At 44.9% G+C, this 12,646-nt stretch overlaps 1 protein-coding gene across 1 annotated transcript in view; it reads right to left on the reverse strand.

The window, feature by feature from the left end:
• Positions 1-12,646, reverse strand: part of LOC311128488 (CAP-Gly domain-containing linker protein 1-like) — a 36,515-nt gene extending 23,869 nt beyond the window's left edge. The window contains exons 1-13 of the mRNA XM_084160659.1: positions 12,529-12,646; positions 10,023-10,235; positions 9,439-9,926; positions 9,204-9,328; positions 8,746-8,947; positions 8,338-8,535; positions 8,036-8,139; positions 7,756-7,816; positions 2,333-2,494; positions 1,990-2,085; positions 1,761-1,818; positions 1,515-1,612; positions 791-865 (exon numbers count right to left, since the gene is read on the reverse strand). Of these exons, the coding sequence (XP_084016785.1) occupies positions 791-865; positions 1,515-1,612; positions 1,761-1,818; positions 1,990-2,085; positions 2,333-2,494; positions 7,756-7,816; positions 8,036-8,139; positions 8,338-8,535; positions 8,746-8,947; positions 9,204-9,328; positions 9,439-9,926; positions 10,023-10,110 (1,755 nt within the window). The 5' untranslated portion in view covers positions 10,111-10,235; positions 12,529-12,646. The remainder of the gene's footprint in view (positions 1-790; positions 866-1,514; positions 1,613-1,760; positions 1,819-1,989; positions 2,086-2,332; positions 2,495-7,755; positions 7,817-8,035; positions 8,140-8,337; positions 8,536-8,745; positions 8,948-9,203; positions 9,329-9,438; positions 9,927-10,022; positions 10,236-12,528) is intronic.

The raw sequence follows: 12,646 nt of genomic DNA on the forward strand, positions 1-12,646 counted from the left end.
GGATGGATGAAGAGAGAGATGAGGAAGAGAGCGGTAATACCAGAGATGTTCGGAAAGAGGGTAATAGAGAGCAATGGATCGATTGGAAGAAAGAGAGTGAAACAGAGAGAAGGATGAAGAGTAAACAGAGAAAGAGAGAGATGGATGGAGAGAGAGAGAGATGGATAGAGAGAGAGAGATGGATGGAGAGAGAGAGAGATGGATGGAGAGAGAGAGAAATGGATGGAGAGAGAGATAAATGGATGGATGGAGAGAGAGAGATGGATAGAGAGAGAGAGAGATGGATGGAGAGAGAGAGATGGATGGAGAGAGAGAGAGAGAGATGGATGGAGAGAGAGAGATGGATGGAGAGAGAGAGATGGATGGAGAGAGAGAGAGAGAGAGAGAGAGAGAGAGAGAGATGGATGGAGAGAGAGAGAGATGGATGGAGAGAGAGAATAATCCAACAAAGTGACCAAGGGACTGAGAGAAAGATCTAAGAGAGCGAGACACGTAGAGAAAGGAGAAGTTAGGAGAGAGAGAGAACAAGAGATGGCCAGGAGTATTTTATGCATGACTGGGTCTATGTGGTGACCAGTACTCATACATCCATGCTGTAATACTCAAGTGAATATGAAGTACAAGGCCCTTGGGAGCCTGCACACAGACACACACGCGCATGGCCCCACACACACACACACACACACACACACAGCTTACATAAGTATACGTATTATCACATTACAGCCTGCTTTGCATCAGCGATATGACAAGCTGACTTTTCACCTGAGCCCTGCCCCCTTTTCCTCACCTGAGCCTCCAGCGCCGTCTTCTCATTGGTCAGATGCTCCAGGGAGTTGGTGGTCCTCTCTGACAACTCAGCAGCCTGGGGGAGGGGACATGTTTAGTAAATATATCAAAATTATATAATTTGTTTTTGATCGATAACTAACTTTTGATTAAAACTGTTGATCTTTGCCACAAACAGACCATAGGTGCAAGTTTTTACCCATACCATTAATAATACATTATAGATTCTGTAAAGCTAATGATCAACTAAATAATCATTTTATTTAGTTGACTAAATCTACAAGAACAGCTTCTCAAAAATGTTATGAAACTTGAATTAAATAATGTGTCGATATAAGCATTTTGGTAAGTTAACTTATTTAATTACGTAAACATTACATTAAAGAGACGCCTCGCTGCATATTAAAGTCACATGGGAAAAGGTTAGTCACATTCGTGTGTGTGTGTGTGTGTTTGTGTGTGTGTGTGTTAGTCATATATTCATGTTGACATCGTTAAGCTAGCCTGCAGCTATAGCTTCAGCCTCAGAGATGTAGCTCGGCTTCAGCGGGCCTGGATGAAAGAACATGCTGTGACCTTTGTGTGTCACAGCTGCTGTTTTCTTGCATACATCTACAAACATTGCATACACACATTTTTACCTGCTCGCATACAGGCACACACACATTGGACAGAAACATAATCTTTATCATTATACACTGGAAAACACACACACTCACACACACCTCCGTCAGTCTATCCTGAAGCTCTTTCTCTTTGCGTTGGTTCTCTTCTCTCTGTGCCTCTCTCTCTTTTCCCGCCTGCTCCACTCTCTTCTCCAGCTCTGCAACAAAAGTCAGAGAGATAGTTTCACTTTTCAGAATGAATCTTTACCAGCACCTCTCATAGGGCTGGTTTCCCGAACCCAGATTAAACCTACTTCTTCATAAACAATAACTTTCAGTGGAAAGTTTCTATTGCAAGTCTGTTACCATGCATGGTTTGTGCCATCGTCTTGTTGTCTTCCTCTGCAGCGTCCAGTTTCTGTCTCTGAAATGGCCAACAAACAAACAACTTCACAACAAACTTCACTAGAGAGCAATAACATTCTTTCTCCATGAGCTACACAGGGAAGGATAATGACTTTCATCATCATGACTGTACGAGTGTGTGTAGTGTGTGTGTGTGTGTGTAGTGTGTGTGTGTATGCATGTGTCTCACCAGGCTGGTTAGCTGCTGTTCCAGGGAGATTTTGTCCTCCTCCACAGAGCGAATCTGTTTCTGCCTGTTGTCCAGATCCACACTCATTTCACTGATCTAGAGGGGAAGACAGACGGGAGACATGCTAATGTCAAAAGGGATGGAAAACCAGAAAAAACAGAGGTCTGTAAATGCAAAGACTATGGGTATGACCGGGCTGGAACAAATGCCTGCACAGACAGACTGGAACCAAAGTCCGGCTGCAATCTAAAGCCTGGACACACAGCAGTACAAGACTGAAGTCGCCCATCCCTGGGAGAGGGGTTAAGGGGATGTTTTTTGACCAGTACTGTGAGATCCCTACCTTCTTCTCCTGGGACTGGGCCCGGGCCTTGAGGTTGCTGAGCTCCTCTGGTGACAGCGACACAGCGCCCTCTGTCTGCTGGGAGGACCGTAGTCTCAACTGCAGCTCCACTACCTCTCTCTCCAGCTCCATGATCCTGGACCGCTCAGACACTGTGGCCACCTGGAGAGGGAGGGAAGAGAGGAGGGAGAAAGAAAGGGGGGAATGAGGGGGGGAGAGAGTAGAGAGAGGGCCATTCCTAGCCCATCCAGCTTCTTTGAGATAGGACTGGGTGATCCAGACAAAAATCCATATCAAAATAAATCCAATATAATTTATTTACGATATGAAAAACAGTATCAAGGCAAGGTACGAGTGTGCAGTTGAGACTCAGGCATTAGTGCAGCAGCATGAGAACAGCTTTTAGTTCCAGAGGGTTTGGGGCTTGCAGAAGAAACGTTGTGGAATGCTGTGGCCAGAAGATTGTGGACATCGATATCGCAATAACTAGACAATATATCGCGCACAGCCATATCGCAATTAATGATTCATCCACACAACATATCGCCCAACCCTACTGTGTCCAGAACGTAAAATACCGTTAGATCCAGAAGTATTACCCGATGATGTCGGATATATGATGTCTATGATGGTATTACCCTAGTGTCCTCTAAGTCCCTCTGCAGTTTGTCAGCTTTGGTCTTTTCAAACAGAAGGCTCTGCTCAAGCTCCTTAATGTGGGCATGCTCCAGTTTGGTCTGCGTCTGTTAGTCAGAGAGAGGAAGAGGAGGAAGAGGAGAACACACCAACACCAGCATCACATGCCAGCTCCATGCCACACACAAGGATAGCAAACGATGATGTCATAGCAGAGACCAGAAAGTAGGAAGTGCATATGAGAGCCAAATGTTTTATTCCAGTGGGTTCCATTCTATTCCAACAATTCTATTAAGCCAAATCCTCAATGACCAGACCCATATAAAAAGAGACATATAGGGAATATTGTGCCATTTGAGACAGCCTGAATGCCGCTTAAGTTCTCCTCTATGAGACTGAGCCCCACCCTAACTACCTCTGTTTGGGTCTTTGGTTGGTTGAGTCACAGAAGCACAGAGTTTTGCTAACTAGCCTCCATGTTGGCTCCAAGAGCTAAATGAAGATTAAGTTCTAATCATTCTAAGCATTTGTCTGGCAACTTGGATTAATTGAGTTTGCCAAACTCTGTCTAGTGTATTTATGGATCTGCTTGGATCTATTTTAAGGACCGCTCCATCTGGTGGATTCGGTTCTCTTCACTTTGGTTCCCAGTGCTCTAACACTTTCTTGACGAGATCTTGCAATCAGTGACATCATCGCTTTATCCTTCTTTCTCTTCTGTAAGCGCCAGAGGGAGGTAGAGAGAGAGAGAGAGATAGATGAAGGCTTTGTGACATCATCCTCTTCATGAGCAAAGAGAAGAGAGGGTGCGGAGGCGAGACAAGATGAAAGGATGTGAAAAGAGAAGAGACGTGTCAAGAAGAGATGAGAGAGCTCTTATTAAGAAGGCGATGGATGGAAAAAATGAAGAAAAAACAAGAAAGTAAAAATCTAATTTGATTGGTCGCGTAGACATATTTTGCAGATGTTATCACGTGTGTAGCGAAATGCTTATGTTCCTAGCTCCAACAGTGCAGTAATACTGAACAATACACGAAAAACACAAATAATTTAAGAAAGGAATTTAAAAATCTAGAAATATTACAACGAGCAATGTCAGCATAGCCGCGGGGAAGTAGGGGTGCTGAGGGTGCTGCAGCATCCCCTGATAAATATATATATATATACACACACATATACACTACATGACCAAAAGTATGTGGACAACTGCCTGTCGAACATCTCATTCCAAAATCATGGGCATTAATATGGAGTTGGTCCCCTATAACAGCCTCCACTCTTCTGGGAAGGCTTTCCACTAAATGTTGGAACATTTCTGCGGGGACTTGATTCCATTCAGCCACAAGAGCATTCGTGAGGTCGGGCATGTTAGGCCTGATGTTGGGCGATTAGGCCTGGCTCTCAGTCAGTGTTCCAATTCATCCCAAAGGTGTTCGATGGGGTTGAGGTCAGGGCTCTGTGCAGGCCAGTCAAGTTCTTCCACACCAATCTCGACAAACCATTTCTGTATGGACCTCGCTTTGTGCACGGGGGCATTGTCATGCTGAAACAGGAAAGGGCCTTCCATAAACTGTTGCCACAAAGTTGGAAGCACAGAATCGTCTAGAATGTCATTGTATGCTGTAGTGTTAAGATTTCCATTCACTGGAACTAAAGGGCCTAGCCCGAACCATGAAAAACAGCCCCAGACCATTATTCCTCCTCCACCAAACTTTAGTTGGCACTATGCATTGGGGCAGGTAGCATTCTCCTGGCATCCCCAAACCCAGATTAGTCCGTCGGACTGCCAGATGGTGAAGCGTGATTCATCACTCCAGAGAATGCTTTTCCACTGCTCCAAAGTCCAGAATCCAAATGCTGACGTTGCTTCCAGAGGCAGTTTGGAACTCGGTAGTAAGTATTGCAACCGAGGACAGGCAATTTTTACGCGCCCCGTGCTTCAGCACTTGCCGGTTCCATTCTGTGAGCTTGTGTGGCCTACCACTTCGCGGCTGAGCCGTTGTTGCTCCTAGACGTTTCCACTTCACAATAACAGCACTTACAGTTGACCCGGGCAGCTCTAGCAGGGCTGAAATTGCCGAATCCACTAATTTGAAGGGGTGTCCACATACTTTTGTATAAATAGTCTATATATACAGTACCAGTCAAAAGTTTGGACACACCTACTCATTCAAGGGTTTTCCTTTATTTTTACAATTTTCTACATTGTAGAATAATAGTGAAGACATCAAAACTATGACATAACACATATGGAATCATGTAGTAACCAAAAAAGTGTTAAACAAATCTAAATATATTTTAGATTTTAGATTCTTCAAAATAGCCACCCTTGATGACAGCTTTGCACACTCTTGTGGTCCTCTGTAGCTCAGCTGGTAGAGCACGGCGCTTGTAACGCCAAGGTAGTGGGTTCGATCCCCGGGACCACCCATACACAAAAAAATGTATGCACGCATGACTGTAAGTCGCTTTGGATAAAAGCGTCTGCTAAATGGCATATTAATTAATTAATTAATATTAATTAATTATCTCAACCAGCTTATTGCGCAATAATAGTGTTTAACATGTTTTTTTAATGACTACCTCATCTCTGTACCCCAAACATACAATTATCTGTAAGGTCTCTCAGTCGAGCAGTGAATTTCAAATACAGATTCAACCACAAAGACCTGGGAGGTTTTCCAATGCTTCGCAAAGAAGGGCACCTATTGGTAGATGAAAAAAAATCTATACAACCAGTCACTACAAAGAGAAAGGCGTCCTTCCTAACTGAGTTGCCGGAGAGGAAGGAAACTGCTCAGGGATTTCACCATGAAGCAAATGGTGACTTTAAAACAGTTACAGAGTTTAATGGCTGTGGTAGGAGAAAACTGGATGGATCAACAACATTGTAGATACTCCACAATACTAACCTAATTGACAGAGTGAAAAGAAGCAAGCCTGTACAGAATAAAAATATTCAAAAATATGAATCCTGTTTGCAACAAGGCACTAAAGTAATAAATACTGCACCAAATGTGGCAAAGCAATTCACTTTTTGTCCTGAATACAAAGTGTTATGTTTGGGGCAAATCTAATAAAACACATTACTGAGTACCATTCTCCATATTTTCAAGCATAGTGGTGGCTGCATCATGTTACTCGTATGCTTGTAATCATTAAGGACAGGGGAGTTTTTCAGGATAAAAAATAAACTGAAGGGAGCAAGCACAGGCAAAATCCTAGAGGAAAACCTGGTTCAGTCTGCTTTCCACCAGACACTGGGAGATGAATTCACCTTTCAGCAGGACAATAACCTAAAACACAAGGCCAAATCTACACTGGAGTTGCTTACCGAGAAGACAGTGAATGTTCCTGAGTGGCAAAGTTACAGTTTTGACTTAAATCTGCTTGAAAATCTATTGCAAGACCTGAAAATGGTTGTCCAGCAATGATCAACAACCAATTTGACAGAGCTTGAAGAATGTTGAAAAGAATAATGGGCGCACAATTGGCCCAGCGTCGTCCAGGGTAGGGGAGGGTTTGGCCGGCAGGGATGTCCATGTCCCATCGCGCTATAGCGACCCCTGTGGCGGGCCGGGCGCAGTGCACGCTGACTCAGTCGCCAGGTGTACGGTGTTTCCTCCTACACATTGGTGCGGCTGGCTTCCGGGTTAAGCGGGCACTGTGTCAAGAAGCAGTGCGGCTTGGTTGGGTTCTGTTTCGGAGGACGCACGAATCTCGACCTTCGCCTCTCCCGTGTCCGTACGGGGGTTGCAGCGATGGGACAGGGACTGTAACTACTACCAATTGGATACCACAAAATAAATATTACAAAAAATATAAAAATGTGATTTAAAAAAAAATGATTTAAAAAAGTGACCAGTGTTGAATGACTATGTACATAGGGCAGCAGTCTCTCAGGTGCAGGGTTGACTAGCAGGTGGTCGCCGGCTAGTAACAGTGACTAAAGTTCAGGGTAGGGTACTGGGCGGAAGAAACTTGAGCAAATGAAATAGCGAAAGAAAACAAATGAATGAACTCATGAATGAGTGAATTGATGAGAGCTGAGAAATGAATGACATTAAAGGAATAGATGATCAGATGAAGAATTGAATTGAATGAATGAAAGAATGTGTGGATAACCAAAAGCCTTGATAGAATTAGAGAATATCATCAGTATCTTTATTAATACAGCAGCAAAAGCCACAATCAAAAGCAGAGTATTGTGAGTACAATGAACTCACCACCATGCCAACATGTACACTGTAGTGGGTTGAGAATACGGGTAAAAAGAAGCACATCCTCAAACTGCTGGAGCTACTGAACCGGAACTCTGACAGAGTAGAGGACATTTATGAAGTAGCTATATCGAAGAGAGACTATGAGAAAGATTTTAAGCTAACCAATCGGATGAGAGTGAGAGAGCTTCAGGTAACCAATCAGATGAGTGAGAGAACTTGAGCTAACCAATGAGAGATGACGAGAGAGCCGTGGTCAACTGGTGAATCTATATTTTATACACACCCAGCATTGTTCTCTGAGTGTATAAAGGGTGTGCCATAGAACAAGACATTGAGTCATGACACAGTACAGATGAGGGAATGATGTATATGATAGACCAAATGAAGTAGCTGATATGAAGGAATTCTGCATCAGTGTTTCATGAGGGGTTGAAATATGAAAGGTCTAACAACTGTGTAACAACATTACATCAGCTCTACGTGGTATTTCATTATGTAAAATAACACTGTCTGGGTTCTGTTAGCAGGTGTGTGTGTGTACAGAGTACTGAATCATTTATTTACCTCTAGGTCACCTTTAGTGATGCAAGCTTCCTCCACAGTGAACTGCAGGTCTTCCACTTTCCTGTCAGACAGGTAGAAAGTGTCATCCTCTCCTCCAACATCCCAGGCTCTATCCCATACCAGGCATCTAAAAACAGCAATGCTTTCCAAACGACGCACATTCAAATACTAACATAGAGAACAATACTGACCTAACCAACCAATATACCCCCTCCATTTACTACAATTCTCATTACCCTCCCTCCCTCACACACACACACACACACACACCACCACCCACCTCTTCTCCTCCTCCAGTTGGTTAAGCAGCTCCACCTTGTCTCTGTCTGCCGTCTCCACCAGTTTACGCAGTTGGTCTAGCTTAGCCTCCATCTCCATAGCATACTAACACACACACGCACGCACATGTGCGCACGCACACACACAAACACACACAATCATGACATGACATGGTTTGCTATAGGTCATACTTTTCAATGGTCAACTACATAAAGCCTGGGTGGGAGACGGATATTCCACATGTGTATTGTATTTTTCTGTGTGTGTGTGTGTGTGTGTGTTGCCTGTGCTTTCTCCCCTCACCTGCTCCTGAACATTCGTGAGCAGTGACAGTTCTTGCTGCACATCCCCAGCATGGCTGGTTGCCTTGGCGACCTCCCCGCGTTCCATGTCCCTCTCGGCCAATAGCTGCTCGATGTGCTGCTGCTTCTCCTTCAGGGCTTCCTGTAGCGCTGTAGTGCCAGAGATCTTACGTGCATACCGCGACGAGGTCTCGGTCAGCTAGAGGGCAAGAGATAGAGAGGGCACATTCAGATAAGACAGACACAAGTAGAGAGAAGAGAGTGCAGGGAGAAGATAGAGAACGCTGTGTGTGTGTGTGTGTGTGTGTGTGTGTGTGTGTGTGTGTGTGTGTGTGTGTGTGTGTGTGTGTGTGTGTGTGTGTGTGTGTGTGTGTGTGTATTTGCAGTAGCGTGTATGTGTGTGTCTCACCAGGCCAGCACGGCTGGGTTTCCCACTAACAGAGGACGTGACAGAGCTCAGGGAGCTCATGGAGGAGGCGCTAGGACTCCTCTTCATGGCGGAGCGTCTCCGTGAGGAGGCCTTGGCTTTAGCCAGGGTGCTGGGGAAGCCGATACGAGTCACCTTGTGGACCGGCGCAAACAGGCCGTACCGCGGCAGGCACTGGAAATACCTGGAGACATTTGAAAGGGATATCAGAGGATGTCAAAAATCCAGAACACACCTGAATTATATGAAAAAGACAGATTCTTAATACATATAATTTTTAAGACTATCTCTATACAGGTCAAGCTTTAACCACTGAATTTCATGACACTTGAATCATTAGAGAAGGACATGTTTTTAATCGTTATCATTATTTTAAAAATACTTTTTCTACAGGTACATCTTTAACCACGGATAATAAACCTGTGTGTCACATATCTAACCTGGATCCAGCCACGGCTCCATCATTCTTCCCAAGTGGTTCGTCCAGCTCCACTCCACACCACTCCCCCTTGGCAAACTCTGTCTCCCCCATGAACCTCACCACCCCTGCCTTATTACCCCCCACCTGGAGAGGGAGAAAGACGGAGAGATAGAGAGGGAGGGGGTAGAGAAGGAACAAGAGCTGTGAGTTAACACATTTGTGAGCCAGAAGCACACACACACACACACACTCACCAGCACGCGGTCTCCCAGTCTCAGTTCACTTCTGGTCTTCTTGGCTGAGTCCGTCTCAGAGAGGTTGGACACTGACCCACTGCCCGTCACGGTTCTACTCAGCGGTGTCTTGGTGCTGTTACCAGTGGTAGTAGCAGCCCCAGCAGCAGCAATGGTAGGGGAGTCTGCTCCTGTCTCGCCAGGGTTAGGCTGTCCACAGTTGGCCTCCATCTCTGGCATGGCTGTCTTGGTCAGCTTGGAGGGCCGTGTGAATATACCTCTGCCATCCTCGCACTGGAAGTACTGGACCCCCGCCACCGACCCGTCGTTCTTTCCGATGGCCTCATCCAGGACGATGCCGGCCCACTGACCTGGGGCAAACTGCGTGCCCCCCAGGAAGTGGACGTATCCTGGCTTGTTGCCGTTGACCCACACCTTCTCCCCCACCTGGTAATCCATTGCTCCATCCTGGGTGGGAGACTTCTCAGGAGGAACAGGCTTTGGAGCAGCTGGAAAAACAATCATCATCATCATCAGCAGTAGTAGCAGCAACAACACACATACACACACACACACACACAATGAGCCCTGCAGCTGATTCTTACCAGAAGAAGGGGAGGTGCGTGTTGGTAACCCAGTTGGCCTGCTTATCTTGCTGGGAGGCTTGATTCCACTGGGCTTGCCTGTGCTCATGGTCCCTGCTCGGTCCTGAAGGGGCTATGGGCTACTGGAGCAGAAGCTGGCCTCTTGTCAGGATGGGGGGCTGGGCCTTCCTGCCCCACCACCCACTTTGCTCTGCCCCACCTTGAGGCCGAGGCCTGGGAGACACAAGACACAGAATAGGTCTTAATAGATTTCATTAAGTTCACAAAAATGACATGCAATTCATTATGATGCTCATTATTGAGCTGAAAATATAATATGCATAAGCCAAATATGAACAGAGAAAATGCTCTTATCAACCCTATAAAGATTGGTTTACGATGCCTGTTATCTCCCCAGGTATTGACCAGCTCTGGACAGTAACAGTGTAACAGTGTGTGTGTGTCTCTGTGTGTGTGTGTGTGTGTCTGTGTGTGTGTCTGTGTGTCTGTGTGTCAGTCAGTCAGTCAGTCAGTCAGTCAGTCAGTCAGACAGACAGACAGACAGACAGAGAAAGAGAAAGAGGAAGAGGAAGAGAGAGAAAATGAGAGACCCCTGGCCTCTAGCCAGGAAGCAGCAGGTCAGTTTAAGGCCAAACACACAGTTGACAGGAAGTCAAGACATTCCAAACCTACCCTGCAGCACTTCAAACTTACAGTGTACACACACACAGGAAACAGCATCATTATAACTCCATTATAATTCCAGACTGGTGCTTGTTTCTGGACAGGCCTGACTAGTGACTAAGAGCTCCAGAATGACATGACTAAATGGTCATAAACAGAGCAGAGAAGAACAGCCATCCTCTATGTAGAGATACTCCCGTCCCATCCCTCATCCAGTCAGGGTGTAGCTTGGGAACATTGGCTACTTGTTCCTTGTCTTCCCTATGGGCGTAGAGACACTAAAACTGAATGTTGGACGCAACTCAACACGAGTTTGACCACAGTCACATCCAGTGATGTAGAGGTTTTTTTAAATAGTAGGTAAACTGATCGCAGTTCACGATTAATAAAGTAACAGACCCTATACTTTCAATGCCTTTTTCCGCAAAAGGTGGGTAAACCCTCGCAAAATAAAAAAGGTGCATCAACTTTTATTATCAAGACAATCAGTTATCCATTCATCTTCAAATGAACAGCACTCATTTGGTGCCAGAACACTCATCACACATCAGCTATGACTGTGGCGGGTGTGACTGTGTGTGAAGAGGGTGTGAAAGGAGTGATGGTGCCATTAATGGGGCCACATTATTCATTCATTATTACCCAGACAGTATTACATGGCCATGGATGGTAGAATAAGGGAACAGCAGGAGGCTCTAGGGAGAGAGAATTGCCATGGGTACTTTCTGAATATTGTGCCTTTATCACAAAGTCTGAGTCTACCAGGTCTTTTGAACTGCCCCAATCAATTCAATTAATTTCTAAATTCAAGTCCCAATATCAAAACGCATGTTGAACGATAAGGCCAGTCTGGTCTGGAGCCATCCATGTAAAAGAAGAATGGCAGATCCGTGGTGACGTAGCCACGGACACTCCTCCCCCTCGGGGTGTCAGACCAAAACAACGCGAGCATGATGCTGTATCTTGCTGATATTAACTCTCTGTAAAACGACTATCTCCAGATCGTAATACACGTATTATAATAAATTAATATTGAAACGAAGCCAAGTTACCTGTTACTTTTAAGCGAATATTGCTGATTACCATATATAGTATAGGTGTCTAAGTCAACTAGATAGACTGGTTCAAGTAATGACTGAGGATTAAGGAATGGTTGCTATTATTGAAACTCAAATATCTAGCTAGCTGACTAAAGCATCAGTTACAGGACAGCTTTACTGAGGATAAATGCAGCTTGCCTTTGCTGAGCTCACCTTTACACGAGTCAGTCTCTCCAAGTACCGGTAGGTGGATTTCTCTCTACATCCCTGGCTTCCATAATAAGATTAGTAAACCAGTCTTCATGACTGGAAGCTATCAAGCTATATGGCTCTTGAGTGATATAGCAGAAAGGCTACTTCTAATAGTTTTCTATTAGCTGGTTAGTTGCTGCTAGCTAACCAGCTGGTTAGAAACAGGGGAGGAATGACAGATCCTGGTCTGAATGTGACGCTTGCTTGTCTAGCTGACACACCTAGCGCGAGCTCTGGCAAAATCAAGTAAGCTGACTCGCAGAAACTTGATTGAACAGTTTAGCTTTATTGAAAGCACGTTATATGCTCTCATCCACTTATATATTGTATTAGAGAATAATAACTTAATTAGCGATAATAACCAGCTAGCTAGCTAACCCGCTACGCACTTCTGCTTTGGACCAGTGGGTGTAATTCCGATACCTTCCTTCCCTGCTCTCCCTCCCTGTCGGAATTTCAGATAGCTAGTCACTATCTAGGCAGCTTTCCCTTGCATAAAAATAAAAACAAATGGGGATATGAGTGGTATGTAAAAAAATATTATTGCTTACCTGAAGTGTAGTCGATAAATCACTGTTTGTTTTGATCGAAGTGATTAAAATAACTGCTACAGTACGCCCGTTAATTCCCAAACCCTGCCCAACACACTGATGTATAATAAGAACCGCC

The sequence above is a fragment of the Coregonus lavaretus genome, assembly GCF_964263955.1.
Source record: "Coregonus lavaretus genome assembly, chromosome: 4".
Lineage (NCBI taxonomy): Eukaryota > Metazoa > Chordata > Actinopteri > Salmoniformes > Salmonidae > Coregonus > Coregonus lavaretus.